At 36.4% G+C, this 21,630-nt stretch overlaps 1 protein-coding gene across 2 annotated transcripts in view; it reads left to right on the top strand.

Moving 5' to 3' along the window:
- The first annotated feature begins 7,322 nt into the window (after positions 1–7,322).
- Positions 7,323–21,630, top strand: part of dve (SATB1_N and homeodomain domain-containing protein dve) — a 455,929-nt gene continuing 441,621 nt past the window's right edge. The window contains exons 1-2 of one of the 2 annotated variants that reach the window (XM_073989022.1): positions 7,356–7,549; positions 7,749–9,583. In XM_073989022.1, coding sequence (XP_073845123.1) covers positions 9,518–9,583 — 66 coding nt within the window. In that variant the 5' untranslated portion in view covers positions 7,356–7,549; positions 7,749–9,517. Of the gene's footprint in view, positions 9,584–21,630 lie in introns of both variants that reach the window. The other variant, XM_073989021.1, reaches the window with a different exon arrangement.

Here is a 21,630-nt window from a genome sequence, read left to right as displayed (position 1 = left end):
GGAAGGTACCGTTCTATGGGGCTATTTCGAAACGTGGAACTATAACGACGAATTTCAGTCGGAAAGGTTTTTACCTCCAACGTAGACTAAATACCAAATTTCAGCTATTTCGGTGGAATACTGAGGCCACAACCTTCAAAATACCGAAAATCGGGAGATACCGTTCTGTGGGGGCTATATGAAGGCGTGGACCTACACCGACAAATTTCTGGGGAAAGTTTTATACCACCACGTACCAAATTTCTGTAATTTCGGTGTGATAATCAGGCTAAAACCTTCAAAATACCGAAAATCGGGAGGTACCGTTCTATAGGGGGCTATATGAAAACGTTGACCGGTATAGCCCATTTGCAATACCAAACTTGCTAGGAGTAATAGAAACATCTGTAACAAATTACTAAGCTCTATCTTAAAAATTGCGAGCTGTATCTTGATTTCAACAGACGGACGACCGGATGGACGGACATGAAAATTTAACATAGTTGAAGCCAACGTTTACCCTTTTATAACTCGCTAAGTGTGCTTGTATATTATAAAAATTAAATGCTTTTGGAAAAATAAAATGTTTTTAGACTTCGCAATAAATATTGACCTTAAAAGTTAATTTGCGTGGAAGCTGTGGCAATATTTATGTTAAACAAGTAAGAAAAGCGTTAAGTTCGGCCGGGCCGAACTTTTGATACCTTCGAAATACATAAATTTGGGCAATACCGACTAGACCTAAACCTGGATATTCTGTATTTGATAGTTAAAAACATCGGGAGCACCGTTCTATGGAGGCTGTATAAAACGTTGACCTGTACCGATAAATTTCTGGAGAAAAGTTTCGTAACTCCAGCGAAGACAAAATACCAAATTTCAGTTATTCCCGTTGATTAATGTGGCTAAAACTTTCAAAATACCAAAAATTGGGAGGGACCTTTCTATGGGGGCTATATAAAAACATGGAAAGTTTTATACCACCACCAAACGTGGAAAGTTTTATACCAACATAAGGTAATCCTCTTCAAAGATTTTCGTGGATCAACGATATCTCGCAATTTTCGGTATTTTGACTATTTTAGCTAAAATTTTTTACCGAACTATCTATAATTTGCCATTTGAGGTTCCTAGCGGTCACAACAACTCTCCACTAAAAATTGTCCATATAGGTCCATGTTTTGGTATAGCCCCCTTATAACTGTACCTACCAATTTTAGGTATTTTGAGAATTTTAACTACTTTTTGACCTAACTACCTGTTATTTGGCATTTGAGGTTCCCAGCGGTCACTAAACATATCCACCAAAAACTTTCACCATAGTCCACGTTTTGGTAGAGCCCCCATATAACGGTACCTGCCGACTTTCTATATTTTGAGGATATTTGACATTTGAGGTTCCCAGTGGTCACGAAACTAATCCACCAAAAGTTGTCAACATAGGTCAATAATGCGGAATTTATCTTATATACACCCGCCTTATTAACATATGTGCATATAAAATCGCCTTTCTTGAAAGAAATCAGCTAAATATTGCAATAAAGTACTGTCGTTAAGTCTTAACGTCTACTTTTTTTGGTTGTTAACATAACAATATTTTTCGGTACATAACGACAAAATTTACCGACAAAAATCGTTAAAATTTGTATACAGAATAGCACTTCCCGAAAATTATCGTTAACTACCGACATTCGTCGTCAATTCTGTCGTTAAGGAGTTACAGAATCGCACTACTGAGCTACTTTCAGAAATTTGTTTGTTGAAAAATATTGCACAGTTTTCTGTCAAATGGCCGCCTACGAAACACTGTTTTTACTTAAGCGCGGTACACATCATCATTCAAAACTTACTGTCATCGAAGTCTATTTCGTTAATATCAAAGTCTAGCTGAATAATTACTTTCATAATCACTAAATAATACTTTATATCATGGTAGAACAATGAAAGGTAGCAGCAATACCCAGCTGACTGAACTGGGCTGTAATGTTAGTGTCAAATTCCATACGACATTTTATATATTTATTTGAAGAAACAAAAAAAATCCTCAGAACAAAAACTATTTCCCATATCAATGACATGCAACGTTTTTTTATTTCAAAAACAAAAGAATGAAACAGCTTTTCCTTTTCCAATGAATTTCCAGCGACCGCAAAACTATTTGCAAGAACTCTACTTTTTTGCGAGAAATTATACATTTAGTTGAATGATATGGAAACATTCAAATTGAAAATCTAATGAGGTTTCATTAATGTTTTTCAAAATATTCAATCAAATGTGAAAAATATTAGTTTTTTTTTTAAATTCCAATAATTTATAGACATTTCCTTATTTTGTTTACGTTTACCGATGACACTAACATTACAAACAAAAACAAATTTCTTTGTGGTTGTTTTTGAGTTGTATTTGTTGTAGTAATTACCTTACCTTGTTCGTTCTACCATGACTTTATATATTGTATTTCAAACTTTTTTCACTAAACAGCCACTACACATGGTGCCATAGGGATTTTTACAACTTTCAGGCTATTTAATCAGAAAGTATTTACTTGCCACTGAAAAAAACTTGTACCATTGTAAAGTGGGTCAGAGAATGCAATTTGCTTCAACAAAAATTAAAGTGATTCGAGAGCAGGTCTTAAAGTGAACTTATCCGAAATTTTGCGTGGGAGGTACCTGAAGGGGTGCAAAAAATATAGTCCATATTCGAACTTGATCTATACCTGGTAGATATATTAGGATGTGTAAAGTATAGACTAAATCGGTCACTCCCTTCAACAGTTACAGTGCGCACAATTTTTCCGAACATTTTTGAACTTTTGTGGTGGAGGTACCTGAAGGAGAGGACCGATATGGCTTATCTTCGAACTTTAACTAAGTTTGAACAAAATATTACGAAGGCCAAATTTTGGACCGAATCGGCAGATCCGTTTGAGAGTTATTTTGCGCTCCAACAACTAAACACGGTGTCATAGGGGTTGTTTGTAATTTTCAGGCTATTTTGTCAGGAAGTATGGGCTTGCCACTGATGAAACTTGTACAACAAAAATCAAAGCGATTCGTGAGCTAGTCCTAAACTGAACTAAGTCTGGTAGACATGATCCTGTCACTGATCGATTACCAATTGCTTGGCAGAAGTACCTGAGGGGTATCGACTGCCATTTCAACCATTGCTTCTGGATTGGTCGCCGAAGTTGCCGTACAAGTCTCCTGATTAGGAGAAGCAACCGACGCATTGTTGTTGGGAGCCGTAGTTGCCGAGATCTTCTCCCGATGAGGAGAGGCAACCGATGTATTTTTGGCCGATGGGCCTGTTTGGTTGGCTGGAAGCGCCAGATCAGACCCCTGATGAGGAGCCTTAACTTCGGTGATCCTTCCTAAGTCAGAATCTTGAGATCCCAAAGGACATGGGACTGTTCTCAACCACATCTCAGTGGTAGAGAAGCGGCCATCTTGCTCAAGTTTTCCATATCTGCGAAAAAATGGAGATGGCACGGAAGAGAGACGATCTATCTAATCTTGGTCGGTCAGAATAACCAGCTTAACTACGGGTCGTTTTACGATACCGTTTTCTGTTTTCACATCCGTGACTCTTACATGACCGTCGGTTCCCGGATAGACTTTGACGACTCGACCGAGTTTCCACGAAGTGGGAGGTAGCTGTTCATTTCGAAGAACCACTAAATCATCCGTTTGAATATCGCGTTGCGGAAATTTCCACTTATAGCGATGGTGCAGGCTCTTTAAATATTCTTCTTTCCACCGAAGGTATAACTGTTGAGAAAGAGCTTTGAGTTTTCGATACCGGTTCACGATATCCAAGGGAGATTCGTTTATGATTGGCTCCGGAGGAGCAAGGATCGGAGATCCAATAAGAAAATGACCCGGTGTAAGGGCCACCGTAGAGTCTAGCCCCTCGTTCATCGGACAAAGTGGACGAGAATTTAAACAAGCTTCAATTCTTGTTAGAATGGTTGAAAACTCCTCAAACGTATATTTGAGATTTTTCGCTATTTTTCTAAAATGGATTTTGAAGCTTTTAACAGCAGCTTCCCAGAGTCCACCCATATGTGGAGCTCCGGCTGGGTTAAATTTCCATGAAAGCTCCTGGTATTGGAACTTGGAACGCAGCTTTGCCCGAATCTCATCTAACGCAAGCTTAAATTCTCGCTCTAACTCTCTAGATGCACCAACGAAGTTGGTGCCATTGTCCGAGAAGATAGTCTTGGGACAACCACTGCGCGAAATAAACCTATTAATAGCAGCCAAAAAGGCTGCGGTGGATAAATCAGACGCTGGTTCCAAATGAATTGCTTTCGTAGAAAAGCAAACGAAGACGCAAACATAACCTTTTGTTGTTTTACAACCTCTACCTGAAAAGGATTTTATATCAAATGGACCAGCGAAATCGATACCTGTTGTTGAAAATGGTCTAGAAATAGACGTTCTTTCCGGAGGAAGAGATGCCATGATTTGGGTACAATTGCGTTTCTTTGCTAAGATGCAAAGTCGACAATGCCTTATTAACGACCTAATCAACGAAGTAGCACGAGGAATCCAATACTCCGAGCGAAGCGTACGAAGCATTAGTTGGTTTCCTCCGTGCATGGACTCTATATGAATTTGTTCCACCAAAAGTTTTGCGAATCTACTATGATAGGGTAAAAGAATTGGATGCCGTTCAGAACTGGAAAGAGTTGGTGATTGAGCTAGGCGTCCATCTAACCTCATTACCCCTGTTTGATCCAGAAATGGATTTAACGAAAACAAAGAACTTTTCAAATGAAGCGGCTTTTTATGAAGTAACGCATAGTATTCCTCTGGATAATATGCTTTTTGAGCTAAAACAGCAAGACGAAATCTGACTGCCTGAATCTCAGAATTGGCAGGAGTGGACCCTTCAAAGTGATATTTTCCTCTATGAGCAGGATGCGTGTTGTAGAGGAATCTAAGAATGCATGCGATGACACGGAGTGCTCTATCAAGGGAAGAAAATTGATTTAAGATATCTTCATAGTCCTTGATGAAAGTGACATGAGATCTTATTGGACGAAGTTCGACTTCCGTGTCAACGGAAACGTTTTGGATGTCCCAATTTGAACTATCCAGACCTAGCCAGTGTGGACCATGCCACCAAAGTTGTGAAGAGGCCAGCTCCGAAGGAGAAAGCCCCCGACTGCCTAAGTCTGCAGGATTGTCCTCAGACCGAACGTTGAATCACCTATTTTGCCCGACATTCTCCTAAATACGACAAACCCTATTCGCCACGAAAGTGGTCCATGTGGATGGAGTTTTCTGAAGCCACGAAAGAACAATTGTTGAGTCGGTCCAGCAATAAACTTTATGAAAAGAAATATTAATCTCGTTTAGAATGCCTTACAGAAGTTCAGATGCTAATACCGCACCTCATAATTCTAAACGAGGCAACGAAATGGACTTGATGGGAGCAACTTTTGTTTTGCAAGAAAGCAAATTTGTACAAAATTCTCCATTAGAGGAAACAATACGAATGTATGCTACCCCCGCATATGCCTTTTCTGACGCATCAGAAAAGATATGAAGTTCTGCTTGACAAGTTGGATTATACTGGACCAACGAGGAATAGAAATGTAATTAACGTCCTGATATGACTCGACGAATTTATCCCATTCGCAAATGTTTAATCCGGCTCGAAGGACCAAAATGTTGCGGAGCAATGAAAATAAAAGAAAAACCAAATAAAAGGCAGTAATTTCTTTTGATAATAAAATTGGCGGTTTTATTAATATATTAGTCGAAGAACTAATATAGATTACCTTGTATGTATTTACAATGGTGTTGCTAGGATGTTGTTGAGTCCCGGGCCACACTAGAGTAATTTCACTGAAATTTTGACATGAAATTATACGTCTCTAGATCGAGTTCCATAGTAGAGTAAAATCTTGAAATTGCTGTAGTGGGGAATTCGACCTAAGAACACCTAATTTCATGAAATTTTTTAATGAAATTCACTCTAGTGTGGACCGGGACTTGATGGACGAAAATCCGAAAAACAAGTAACAATTAAAAGTAACGAGAAATCTTAGATGTCACAAGAGCCGCGCAAATTGACAGATTGTACTCGTTGTAATTGGTCATCGCTAACTTTGAACGAAAATTCAAAGTTGGATAAAAAGGGACTTTGACAAATTACAGAAAGTGCTGAATGGTTGCATTTTCATGAAAATTATTTAATTTGAAATTGAACACTAAGTTTAAGCAAATATTACGATACCCAAAATTTGGTTCGAATCGGTTGATCCGTTCGAGAGTTATCGTGCGCACCATCCAGCCAGACTGACGGACGGACGGACATTGCTAAATCGACTCCAAACTGTCTGAAAAGCATTTCGTCCAAACATACTTAGGGTCTAAAACCATTATTTCAATGAGTCACATTTTGCCCGTATGAAAGTGTATATACCCTCGTTAGCATAAATGCTGAGGGTATAAATATGGTTAGCTTATACGCCATAAATCCGTAATTTTTTTAAAGTATCTCGCTTAAAGACAGACTTTTTAAGTATATAATAATACCACAAAAACATATGAAGATCGGATCATCCGTTTTCGAGCTACAGTGGACACCGCATTCAAATATTTTAAAACTTCGATATTACATATAATTTTTGTCCGACCGACACGAAATTTTTTGTTACAATTCTTTTCTACGTGTACTTTGAAATGAGCAAATAATTTTTTTCGATTTTGTAAAATTTGCAAGTGGCCATAACCCCTTAAGGGACACGAAACGAAGAAAAATAGTTTTTCCGTTTGAAACTCCTCACCAAATCTAACTATGAGGTCCAAAATTATTAGTACCGGAGATTTATGTATTTGACCATGCATCTCTTTAAATTCAAAAATTATTTCTAAATTTCTCGGGGCTCTGGCTGTCCCCAAAGTAAACCCCATTCATAGCCACAGTCATTGTATAAATCATACACACAAGAACTTCCTCTGTTACAAATACATACTAACACAATGATATTATAATCCTTAATCCTTCTACCCAACAACACAAAGCAATGATGTAAAATGGGTTACACCACCCCCACCCCCCTACTACTTCACAAATCATTTACGACAAACACAAGCAAACCCAAATGCGGCAGATAAAATTTGAGAGTTAAGAGAGTTTAAGAGAAAATCGCCATTAATAAAACGTTAAACAAGATACGTGCTAAGAGAATGACTAAAATCGTCTACCACTACCAATTCAATACAACGCATACCATCACATTGGCGGCATTCGGAAAGAAAAACAAAGTAAGAAAACAAGAAAAAAAAAACATGAAATTAATGCGAGTGTGGTAAAATATCAGTTGTGCGACAACTTGCGTTAGGTAAGCATGTTGTGACGCGCGTTTGCACAAAAGAAACGAAAACGGCAACGACGGATGATAAACGCCGCTTGCAAAGATAGCGAATTCGACAAACAACAGGCCCCCCCCTCTATCCACCATCATCAAAAGCAAAAAAAAACGTTGTAACATTACAAACCAAATTCTTTTTCTAATGACATCGACGACAAATTATGTGTTGTTGTTGCTGATGTGAGTTTTGTGTTTGTTGTTGTTGTTTTTCTGCCTGTATGAAACACGACAATTAAAAAATCACAAAATATATTAATAATTGTTGTTGTTGTTGGTTTTTTATTTTGTTATTGGACAGACAATTTGATGATCATGTTATGAGAAGGATGGATGATGATGGTGGTGGTGTTGTTGTTATTGTTGCTAGTTTTTCTTTTAGATAAATTCAATACAAATGAATTAAAACAAATTGACAATTGTAATTGATAACGGCAACAACAAGTACAACTACATAAAGTCAATAATCAAGACAACGAACGGCGTGAAATCAACCAACAACAAACAGCGTCGTGTATGTTTTGTATGGCGTGCGCGAAATGTATGACGGCAATGAAATCGTCGGTGTCAGCCAACAACAGCAGCGGTGGCGACGGCGTTTAGAGTAAAACAAAAAATAAAAAGAAACAAATCATAGATGTTGTTGGTTTCGTTTAAGTTTTGCTTTTATATAGTTTTTTTCTCAAAGTGTGATAACAACAACAGCAACAGCACCAATTACTACAACTAATTGTCAAAGCCTTAGAAGAAGAACTAGTCAGTCTAAGGAGAAGGCAAAAAAAACTACTCTTAAACGACGAAGTCTAGTTAAACGTTTGCAAAATAACCCAGGCCCCCTCCTTCCGGCCATCTAACCCAGCACTTGGCCCATTTTATAATAGACACTAAGGAACAGTGAAGAGAAGTTTGGGAAGCAAAAAGGCGACAACACCATTTGATTTGACAGCTTATCAGAGCGCATTTGACATTGCGTGTTGACAGTCATTGCATGGCGCCCGTTCGATCAAGTGCCCCGATATTATTGAGTACAAAATTCTAACGAAAGAGCATATGAGAATCGCAGTCGCTTAGAGCGCCTAAATAAACGGATTGAAAAGCGATTAGCCTGGTATTAAGAACAAACATTAAATAAATACTTTTATCAATAAAAATTACCACAAATACAAAAAAAAAATTAAGAAAAATTTCGAATAAAATTTTACCAAAACAAATTTTTGTGTGGCGTACTTTTTTTTGGCATTCTTACTGGGAAATTCTAATAACATTTCGTGCTAGTTCCTTACTTCCTTCCTGGTCGGCCGTTCTTTTATGAGCTCATAGTTGAACAAAAACAACAACAACACTAAACCGGCTAGTTAGTGTCACCTGTTTTTTTGTTTTTGTTTCCTTTAAACTATTATCGTCGGTCGATGTTTTACATCAAACACAGTGGCAGCTGTCACAAATTGACTATTAAACTAAACACTAAAATAACAACTGCAATTGTCAAGCAAACATAAAGGGGAAACCCAAACTGATCTACCTGTAACAAAAAATTCCAAAAATTGAAATTTAAAAACCGAAATAAAATTTGTCACCCCTGCGACCAATGCTTATGACATTTCAAACCATAGAGAAAAAAATCTCTTTTTGTATAGCTTATGCTAAATGAAGTCCAAGTGATTAGATTTATGTGTTTATGGTCACTAATTGGTTACACCCTCTATGAAAACCAATAGCTGCTGACGACCATCTATAAAAAAAATTATATGGCAATTTTATGACCAGGCTTGAGTTATCAAACTGAATGAAACAAAGACTCATCATTAAATCTAAATTTAGATTCTCCCAAAAAAGTAAAATATCTTAAAGCTGCAGATAAACATAAACACCCAATTAATAAAAAACGGTTATAACAAATGCATGGCGCCAAAATCACAAGACAAAATAGTTAAATAAAATTATAAACTAAACCCGTCGGTATTAGTGTTTAATAACTAACATAAAATAATAATAAAATATGAAAATAAAATTAAAATATTGAATATTGAATACTGCTAAGCTCCCAAACGAAAAAAAAAAACAAAATTTTAAACTATTTTCCCCAAACCAAAAGAAAATAAATTTCTTCTTCTACATCTTCCCTGTTATTTATTTGAAAACCAAAAGAACATGGATTTTCAAAGTGCTATGGAAACATTTGCTGAAGCTTGGGTTGCCGCCAATGCCGGACAACAGGTATGTATACACAGATATGCCTCGAACCACTAATAATTGGCAAAAGAAACCATTTACCATGCCTTTATGTGCTTAAAATACATACTAACTTATTGGACAAGTCATTTCTTGTCAATTTTTGTATCCACATTTTTTGAAAGGTGTTAATTAATAACCATCAATTTAGTTTTGATATTCTTGTGTTCTTTTAACAACAGGACATGTGCAAAATAGTTGTTGAAAACCAATTTTTGGTTAAACTATGTATGCATATTAAGGTACCTTGTTGTCAATCACATGTTTTAAAACGTTTAATTATTTCCTATGTTAAATTATTCATTACATTTTTTATGAAAACTTATCTTGAAGTTGGCAAAATGGGTCATACAACTTTAAATTTCATGAAATTAAGCACTATTCAAGAGGAGGCTTTACTTAAGCGTTTAAATTAAAAGACTATAGTATTGTTCGAAGGAGTTTAAGGCCTTGTAGTGTGTTTCTGTTCCTTTTGAGGATTGTAAACAATTCTATAGCTATAGCTACTTCATCCCAATATCTATAACGAGTTTACAATATTTGTATTATTAATACACATATGGCTACTGGATAACGGTAGCTCCCCACAAAACTTCGGAAATGTTCGGAAAATTTGTGCGCACGATATCTCTTCAAGGGGGTAACCGAATATATTCACACTTTGCACATCGTGAAATTTCTACTAGACTTAGATGAGGTTCCAATATGGACCCAATGGGTCCACTCCTTCCAGTACCTCCCACACAAAATTTCGGAAAAGTTCAGTTTAGGACCTGCTCTAGAATCGCTTTGATTTTTGTTGTAGCAACTCCTATTCACTGTCCCCTATACGACGGTACAAGCTAGTGGCAAGTCCATACTTCCTGATAAAATAGCCTGAAAGGTATAAAAACCCCATAACACCGTGTGTAGTGGTTGGAGCTCAAGATAACTCTAGAACGGATCTGCCAATTCGGTCCAAAATTTGGTCTTCGTAATATTTTGTCCAAACTTAGTTTAAGATCGAAGATAAGCCATATGAGTCCACTCCTGTAGGTACCTCCCAGACATGAGTTCATAAATTTTCGGAAAAATTGTGCGCATGATATCCCTTGATGGTAGTAACCGATTTGGTCGGTACTTTACACATCCTAATAACATATCTACCAAATATATATCAGGTTCGAATATGGACTATATTTGTCCACTCCTTTGGATACCTCCCATACAAAATTTTGGATAAGTTCACTTTAAGACCTGCTCTGGAATCACATTGAGTTTTGTTGAAGCAACTTTCATTCGCTGCCTCAATAACGATGGTAAAAGTTTTTCAGGGGCAAGTCCATACTTCTTGAGAAAACAGGCCGAAAGGTGTAAAAAACCCTCTACGGCACCATATGTAGTGACTGGAGAGCACGACAACTCTCGAACCAAATACTGAATTGGTCCACACTTTGCATATCGTAATATTTCTTCGAATATTAGATGAAATTGAAATTCGAAGGTAGTGCTTGTACAAAAAAAAATCGAAAAAATAGCTAAAATGGTACACGCGATATCACATAAAGAGAGCAACCCGGTTGAGGGTCTGTTCGAGGATTTCTTGAAAAATTTTACCTAGTGGTCCTGTTTACAGCAATATTATGTTTTTCGTACGCAAGTACATGCTTCCTGATATAATGATCCAAAACCTCAGAATTATATGGTAACCAACTGAAACGACAGGTGGTCGCGACTTCTATCGAGGGGAGTGACCCACTTCCAAATTGGACTATGTCGGTTCATTCCTTTAGATACCTTTCCAGCAAAACTTTTGAGCTTCTATCCAAATCCATATTTTTGGCGGTTCATACGCCCAAAATTTTGTAACCCCTTAAATATATACGTTTTTTGTGAAAAAGGCGTTTCAATTCACACAGGATAGGGATCCTTTTTACTTGTTTTTTTTTTTTTTCAAAGTATTATTCAGCATGATTTGTACACTTTTGCATCCCCCAAACCAAATTTATCCACTAAGACTGAGACACCTTCAAAACATGGTTTTTGTACACTTCAACAGCATATTTTGGCGACAAAAACCGTTGACCACATCTATCTTTTCCTTGATGTTCCAATAAAATAAATCATTGCACAGTAGTCGCTGCAATTGGCCAAAATTGAAGAAGTAGAACGGCGTTAAGTTCCATCCGGACGAACTTGTTATACACTCCACCACGAGTTGTATTATAGTAAAACTGAACAATTAGTTTCCTTTCGATTATGAAGAAGACTAAATACCAAATTTCAGCAATTTCACCCTTCAAAATTGGGAAGTGCCGATCTATGGGGGCTATATGAAGGTGCGGGCCTATACGGACAAAATTCGGGGGGAAATTTGCATACCCTCAACGAGGACTAAGTACCAATTTTCAGCCATTTCGATGGATTATTGAGGCCATAACCTTGAAAATAAGGGGACTATATTAAGGCGTTGACTTGTACCGACACATTTCTGGGGGAAAGTTTTATACAACCAACGAAGACTAAATTAAAAGTTTGAGCCATTTCGGAGGAATATTGAGGCCACAACCTTCAAAATACCGTAAATTGGGAGGTACATTACCATTGGGGGAATATTAAGGCGTGGACCTATACCTACATGCCCCTCCCGATGTGATTTTCGATCCCATAGGATATTAGCTTATCTTACACATGTTTTAATTTTTTTATTTTTAAACTGTTTTAAATTTTTCAAGAAATATTTAAAGTATTTGGAGGAAGTATATCAGAAATATTGTTATAAACAATGTTTGGGCCAATGTAATATCCGTGGCCGTAAGTGTTCCTTACAGCTTTCGGGCCACTTTCTCTGGAAGTATGGACTTGTCCCTGACAAAAACTTGTATTGTAGTAATAGGGGAACAATTATTGCAAAAAAGCAAAGCGCTTCGAGAGAGGTCTTTTTATTTCGTATTTTTACTTATAACTAAATTATTAGCATAAAGGAAGTGAATCCATGATTACTGAGGTCTTAAGATTACACATGTATATTTACTAATTTCCAGAGAGGTTTTAAACTGCACTTCTCTGGCAATTTTTGAAATACTCTGTGGAAGGTTATTGAAAGAGTTGATCAATATTTGGACAAAATATCACGCAGGCCAAATGTTGGATCGAATCGGTTGATCTGTTCGAGAATTATCGTGTTTTCCAGGCAGCTATTCAGACGGACGAACATAACTAAGGCGACTCCAAATTTTCTGAAACATATTTCTTCCAAACACACTTTGGCACTAAAACCATTATTTCGATGAGGCACATTTTGACTAAAGGCTGAGAGTATAAAAAATGTAGATTGAGAAAAATTGTGGTTATGGATTTTTGCTAAAATTCTGGGCGCTAGAATTTCATTTCATAAATCTGCATAAATCAATTCTCTACTAATCCAATTTTCCTTCCATAAATTACTCAATAAAATTGGAGTGGAAATTTGAAGCCGCGATTTTGAACTTTTGTGAAGTAGGAAACAAAGGAAAGGTCCTCAATATTCCATGTAAACAACAAAATTAAATGGTAAGATATTTCTAAGGTTTTCCGATTGTGTACTCTTTCTTTTGGTCTTAATGAAGATATATCACTTAATTACATAACATTCACTGTAGTTGTGACTTATTTGATAAATGATACGCCCAAAAGTATATGTGATTATTAATATCCATTGTTTTGAACATATATTAACTCATATATATTGTCAAAAAAGTTCTGAAAACAAGGGGAAATTGTCCAAGAAGTCTTATGTCATTTTAATTAAAAACAAGTGAGATATTATCTACTTTCATTGCCAGGTTTTGTTTTTTGTGTACCCCTTATAGACGCTGAGGTATTTGCTTTGGAATAAAATGTTGACTTTTTCTCCAAACAAAGTTTTTGCTCATTCCGACCCCTAAATATTATCCGACCATCACCAAAATCAATAGGCTTCTTCCTCTGTGAGACCCTCAGTAACCCTCGAAATTTCGTGACGATCCGATCAAAATTGCGACATGTAGCGTGATTTCCAAAAAAACAAAAATGGACAAATAGGATGTAATACCGACCATTGCGATATCTCCGTTATTTGGTCACCTACGACGACCTAGTTTGCATCATTGTAAAGATGGGATCCTCTACTTTCATAGTCAGGCTTTGCTTTTGGAAAGTCCCCAACCAAAGCTGTGAATAAAAATTTGGGTTTAATTTTCGACTATTGTGATATCTTTGTCGTTTGATCACCTACGAGAACCTACTTTACATCATTAGAAAGGTGATATTTTCTACTTTCATTGTCAGCTTTCAGCTCATTGTTTGCTTTTGATGTACCCCTTATAGAAGCTGAGATATTCGCTTTGGAAAAAAAACGTTGTCTTTTTATCCAAATAAGTTTTTTGCTCATTCCGACCCTTAAATATTATCCGAACATCACCAATCAATCAATAGGCTTCTTCCCCTCCGGGACCCCCATCAACATCCAACATTTCGTGACGATCCTATCAAAATTGCGACCTGTAGCGTGATTTCCAAAATAATTGAAAAATGGGATGAATTACAGACTATTGCGATATCTCCGCTATTTGGTCACCTACGCCGACCTAGTTTGCATCATTGTAAAGGTGGAATCTTCTACTTTTATAGTCAGGCTTTGCTGACCAGCCAATTGTAATTAAAATCGCAAAAATGAGAACCTACTTTACATCATTATAAAAAAAGTGATATATTCTACTTTCATTGTCAGGTTTTGCTTTTGGTATGCCCCATATAGGAGCTGAGATATTCGCTTTGGAAAAAAACGTTGTCTTTTTATCCACATAAGTTTTTTGCCCACTCCGACCCTTAAATATTATCCGAACATCACCACCCCTCCGGGACCCCCATCAACATCCAAAATTTCGTGACGATCCGATCAAAATTGCGACCTGTAGAGTGATTACAAGGTTTAGATGGACAGACGGACGGACGGATGGACGGACACACATAGCCAGATCGACTCAGATCGTCGAGACATTCATTTTGGTATATATAAGTATGGGTCTACGACCATTATTTCGATGCGTTACAAACTTTTTGGCCAAAACCAACTTATAATACCCTCCCCACATAGTGGTGTAGGGTATAAAAATAGTAATGAAACTTATTTCATCAGTAATATAAGTATACAATAAGGTTTACATCATTGCTAAATAAAGAATTTTCGCTAACATGAACTTTCAAAATTTTGGCCAAATTAATTTGCAAACCGTCGCTTTCAAATTTTTGCAAAAGGGCCCTCCGAAATTTATCAACAAAAATCCTTTATCCCAATAATTATGTATTATTGGGTTTTCTGATAATGTGGCTCCTGTTGGGCATTTGGAATAATGACGCAAGTAATGCGGAGGAGGTACCTGATGGAATGGATCTTATTATGGTAGTCATTTCAGTTGGTCACCGTATAACTTAGAGGTCAGAAAGCATGGACTTGCCCACGAAAAACACAATATCGCTGTAAACAAGAAGTAGAATCGGTATAATTTTCCAAAGGATCTTCGAACAGATCCTAAGTTGCACTTAAATAAGAATGTCAAACTTTTGTGGGGGAGTTACCCTAAGGAGAAGACCGATATGTACCATTTTCAAACTTAAACTGCATTTGGACAAAATACTAGGAAATCCAAAGTTTAGACCAAATCGGTTTCTCCCTTCAACAGATATAGCGCGTACAATTTTAGCGAAACGTTTGGAACTTTTGAGGGGGAGGTAACCAAAGGAGTGGACCAAAATGGCTAATCTTCGAATTTATATTGAGTATGGGCAAATATTGCGAAGGCCAAATTTTGGAACGGATCGTTCGAGAGTTACCATGCACCCAAGCCACTTCACATCACATAATTATACCCTACACCACTATGCGAAGAGGGTATTATAAGTTGGTTTTGGCCAAAAAGTTTGTAACGCATAGAAATAATGGTCGTAGACCCATACATATATATGCCAAAATGAATGTCTCGGCGAATGTCTCGATCTATCTATGTGTGTCCGTCCGTCCGTCTGTCCATCTAAACGTGAATTCACGCTACAGGTCACAATTTTAATACGATCGTCACCAAATTTTGTGTGTTGAGTAAGTCCTGGAGGGGAAAAGCCTATTGATTTTGGTGATGGTCGGATAATATTCAGGGGACGGAATGGGCAAAAAACTTATTTGAAGAAAAAGTCACCATTTTATTTCAAAGCGAATATCTCCGCTTCTATATGGGGTATATCAAAAGCAAAACCTAATGAAAGTAGAAAATATCACCTTTGCAGATATGTAGCGTAGGTTGTCGTGGGTGGTCAAACAACGAAGATATCGCAATAGTCGGTAATACATCCCATTTTTTTCATTTTTTGTAATCACGCTACAGAGCGCAATTTTGATCGGATCGTCATGAAATTTTGGGTGTTAGTGGGGGTCATACAGAGGAAAAAACCTATTGATTTTGGTAATGGTCGGATTTTATTCAGGGGTCGGAATTTTAAAAAAAAATTATTTGGAGAAAAGGCCAACGTTTTATTTGAAAGCGAATATCTCTCTTCTGTAAGAGATATGTCGAAAGCAAAACCTGATAAGGAAAGTAGAAATTATCATCTTTACAACTATGTGAAGAAGGTTGTCATAGGTGGTCAAACAACAGAGATATTCCAATACTCGGTAATGCATCCCTTTTTCCTTTTTTTGTGGTCGGAATTTTGATCGGATCCTTACGAAATTTTCGGGGTTGATGGGGGTCTCACAGAGAGGGAAGCCTATTGGTGGTTGGCGTACATCCCACTTTCCCATTTTTTTTTGTGTTGTACTGACGATGCACTTAAATGCATTTCAACAAAATTCTCCTGAAGACAGTCAGAGCAAAGGCGCTAAGCTATCTCAATTTTAATATTTTGAATTTTACCAGTCAAAAGCATATGCACATATTGCTAAGTAATTTTAATATCAATAGATTTGATATAAACATCATCATATTAAGAGTTTGTTGGTGGTGTATACATTTCCATGCTTTATGGGCATTGCAGAAGATGCACATCACTACCCCTATGTATCACATAGTCGGCCCCGACCCGACTTGGCTCACTTGTTTACTTGTTGATTAAGCATTTTTCAATCTTCAGATGATCAAAATGTGACGAAAAAATAGTCACATTTTAAACGCCTCAATTAATTATTTTGTGATTGCTACACATTTGATATTGTATTTTAAATTGAACTCTTTTTAATCATTCGAGGGAGTCACTATCGAGTCACTTTTTGATAATACAATCGACTTAATCAGTTGTTGATCACCAAAAGGACTCTAAAAAGATTCCGCAATGTGATTTTTGAAAAAAACAATCTTCCAAATGCTAGCTGGATAATGACAAATACCTCGGCTTCTATTTGGTGTCTTCACATGTAAAATGCTAATCAAGAAGACCGGAAAAGCGTTCAATCAGTACCAAGTAGATGTCAGCAATAGTCAAATATAAAATTAAATATTAATTATTTTGGTTCAGTTCGCCTTAAGCCATTTGATATAAAAGCTAGATAGGTGCAAACTTTAGTATATAGTTTAGTATCTCACAGGGGTAGTGGTGTAGGGTATCACGTAGTCGGCCCCGTCCCGACTATAGCCTTTGCTCGCTTGTTTTTTTTTCGCTTTTAGATTGTAGTTTCACAATCCGCAGAACATTGTAGTTTCACAATCCGCAAAAACTTCCCAGGTGTAAGCACCTTCCATTTAAAGTTGGTTCTGGTACACCGTGATTAGCAAACAAAAAAATTAACATCCAATTAGGTATGAAAATGTGATTCAAATCTTGAATGGGTGGTACCCTTATATGGGGGCTATACCAAGCGTGGACCTATTATTCCGATTGAATAATGTGGCTAGAATTTTCGAAATATCGAAAATCGGGGGGTTCCGTTCTATGGGGGCTATATGAGAATGTGGACCTATATCGACAAATTTGTGGTGGAATGTCTTATGCCCCAAATGAAGGCTACATACAAAATGTCAGCCATTTCGGTCCGATATTGAGACCACAGTCTTTTAAATGCCGACAAAAGGGACGTACCGTTTTATGGGGGCTGTAGGGAGTCGTAGACCTATACCGATAATTTTCTTCTGGGTTGTTCTATGCCACAATCGAAGACTAAACACAACATTTCAGACATTTCGGTGTGATAACGTGGACCTATATGTATAGCCTATTTTCAATACCACACCTCCTTCGATGAATAGAAACTTATATACCAAATTATAAAGCCGAACAGCCGGACATTGTTATGCTGATCAAGAATATATGCGCAGCAAAACATTTTAGTATAATTTCAGCAAGGTTTTGAATAAAGATTCCAGAGATATCACGTCTTGAAAAAGTATAACTCAGTAAAAACTACATTCAAAAAAATACTCATACCCACGGATTCAGCGTAATGAACGGGCATTTTAACAATATCATTTCATAATCGAATATAATAGGTAAATTAAAATGATAAATAAAAATTTGTATCAAACTGAAACTTAAATATCGAAGTTAGAATCAAATTTGCGTTTATCGATAGGCTGGAGTTGAATAACTGAAATTCGTCGATTAGTTTGAGAACTAATTATTTCCTTTATCGACACTTCATTGTCTTTGTGCCGTTAAAATCGTATGAATCATTCGCCATTTGCGTTACATATAGATTATTTTTTCTGACACATTATTTATTTTACAAAGTAAATATAATAAATTAAAAACTATTTCCAAATGACAAAAGTTATTTATTCCATATATTTAAATCTTATCTTAAGAATAAAAAAATTGTGATTTTTTTCAACAAATGAGTTTGTGTTTTAACGGATTAGTATAAATTTGCCAATGATAACTTCTTATTTATATGCAGTCTTATTTTATTTGATTTTTTCCATTGACATTTAAATTTGGGAAACCGATTTTTTGTGATATTTGACATGTGTTTACGCAATAATTTTATTAGACAATAATAATCCCTTGAACTAAGCCATAAATATTGTCAACAAATTATGCATTAATTTTTGTTTTGCATATACTTTATTTGTTTTGTAAAACAAAGAAGTTGTTTGAAGATGTTTTGATTTTCTTTAAAACGGTTTCGTTTTAAATATTCGTCACACTTTCAAAATCTTATACAGATAAACACACATTCATATCGATGTATCGAACAACAAAGTTTAGAGGTGTTGAAGGGAAATTATTCACATCGCCTTAGCTACAAGACATTAAAAAAACAGCGATGACAAAATCATTACCATTAACATTTATCGAGGGCTCGCTCACACTGACTGGACATTACACATAAAGTTCGTCTATTATTTATCATTGGACAAAAATTAATCAAGTAACGATCTATAAATTCGTCAGACGCATTAGCTTTGTAAGCTTTTGACATACCGACCAAATGACGGCAGATGGACAAACGAGCATTTAGTAGTGTTATCAAGAAGCGACTAAACCCCCCACAAAAGAACTTTAGAAATTATCAGTTAGTCTTAACGAGCACGTAAAGATATTTAACCAAAAAAAAAAAAAACTAAAACCTTCATATGCCCCAGATATCGATATCAATGGGTATTAGAAAGAAGCCACAACCGTACAGTTATATACCATATTAATAAAGTAAACATTCTCACAGTCAAACTACACACAAATTAAAAGATATACAATACGATAAAGGCGGTAGACTATACATAAGTATATTTGTGACACAGTGGTACACATATGTACATATGGGTATTGAATCACTATAATTTGTAACTAAAAATATATAAATATAATTCTAAAATTGCCACCCAGGAAACGTATGTATGTATTCGATCGCGTTGGATTAAATTTATATATTTTTACTTATTTCCCATGTTCTCTAGCCCACTGTGCCTCAAATGCCACCTTGTTTTTGTCACATTTGTGTCACTCTTTAAACATTTCTTGAAGCATAATTAATCACCAAAAGAGACACAGCTAAAGGTGAATCAAAAACTACACAAATTTATTATTTGCAGATATAATTCGCTTACATGCGTGTTGTCATCGCTGCGACGCGTGTAGCTAAACTGAAATTGACATTTTTATTTGAGTCTTATGATTGTTTCATTTAGCACAGCAAAAAAAAAAACGACTTTTTAAACTAGATTAAGATAAGCGAAAATTATCACTTTTTTTTGGTTTGTCATTTTCGGTTTGTCTTGTGGGGTTTTCTACTTTTTCGTTAATTGTGCCGATTATAATAAATTAGTGTACTTATGTATGTATATCTTTTAGACTTTTAAGTGCCACAAGTGAGCAATATTTTGGAGTGATGGAAATTTGTGTGATGGATGGAAATTTAAACGCATTTAAGAACAATTTAAATAAGTAAAACCGAACTTTTTATACCATTCGCCATGAACTGTATTAAAGTAAATAGGATTAATTAGTTTCCTTTGGTTTATGAAAATACTAATCTGTTCCTCTACGTTAAGGTTTTTCTTGGACGATGATAATCTCGTTATATTAGTAACTGGCAGACCCCGGTCCCATTTATACACATTCGCCATGAACTGTATTAAAGTAAATATGATCAATTAGTTTCCTTTAGTTTTTGAAAATACTAATATCTTCCTCTACATTAAGGTTTTTCCTTAGACGATGATAATCAATTTATATTGATAACTGGCAGACCCCGGTCCACGTTGCTGGCCCGTCGTAATGAGTTTTAATGACAATTTTCATTGTCATTGTTAAACCGAGGAGTATTTTAAATTTATCAACAGATTTTGTCGGTAACCTTCCTTTCTCTTGCGGACTTTGTCGGATTTTTTCTCCCGTTGATGCTGTTTAGGATTTATTATCGACATTCCTGAATATTTTCTGAAAATTTCATGAAATTAGGTTCAGTAGTTTTGGAAAAATAATGTATTGAAAAGAGTGGGCGTTGTCATCAGTTTTCAAGATGTAACGTATTTAAAAAAGTGGGCGTGGTCCGGTATTTTGGCTCCAAATATGTACCTAGGGTACACACAACCCCCTTGCCCCCCCAAAATTTATGCTGAAACCGATATAATCATAAGTTTGGCTTATACATATAACGTTAAAAAGAAAGACTTGGGGAAGTAACCCCACCTCCTCCGAAATTCATAAAATATACATAAATCGGAAATCGGCTCAGTAGTATTGGAGATATAACATACATATTTAAAAAACAAGTGAGCAAAGGCTATAGTCGGGATGGGGCCGACCATGTGATACCCTACACCACTACCCCTGTGCATAAGCTTTTCACTGGTAAACATTTCTTTTAGGGAATATATTCCGACTACTAAAATAATATGCCTCTTTCTCTCTGGGACCCCCATAAGCAAGCAAAATTTCGTGACCATCCGAAACCAAAAAATGGAAGAATTGGATGCATTACCGACTATTGTGGTATCTCCCTTGTTTGACCACCTTCGCCAACCTGCTTTACACCAATGTAAAGGTAATATTTTCTTCTTCCATTGACAGGTTTTGCCGTTGGAATACCACTACTAGGAGCCGATATATTCACAAAGAATAAAACTTTGAATTTGTCTCCATATGAGTTTTTCCCCATTCTGACTCCTAAATTTTATCCGACTATCACCAAAATCAATAGGCTTCTTCCTCTGTGGGGCCCCCATCTACCCCCAAAATTTTGTCACTATCCGATCAAAATTCCAACTTGTAGCGAGATTACAAAAAATGGAAAAATTGGGTTTATTACTGAATTTTGCAATATCTCGGTTTGCTCACTTACGCCAACATACTTTGCATCGATATAAACGAGATCTGTTCTTCTTCCATTGACGGGTATTCCTTTTGGAATACTCCAACCAGAAACGGAGATATTCGCATAAGAAAAAAACTTTGACTTTCCTCCACATAAGCTTTTCGCTTATTCCGACTCCTGACTATTATCCGACCATCACCAAACTAAATTGGCTTCTTCCTCAGAGGGACCCGCATCCCTTCCCAAAAAATTCGTGACGATCCGATCAAAATTGCGACCTGTAGCGTGATTACAA

This window comes from Musca autumnalis, unplaced genomic scaffold, assembly GCF_047663935.1.
Source record: "Musca autumnalis isolate F117 unplaced genomic scaffold, ASM4766393v1 scaffold_5, whole genome shotgun sequence".
Taxonomy (NCBI): domain Eukaryota; kingdom Metazoa; phylum Arthropoda; class Insecta; order Diptera; family Muscidae; genus Musca; species Musca autumnalis.
The sequence above is the reverse complement of the archived record's forward strand: the minus strand, read 5'-3'. Positions and strand labels throughout refer to the sequence as shown.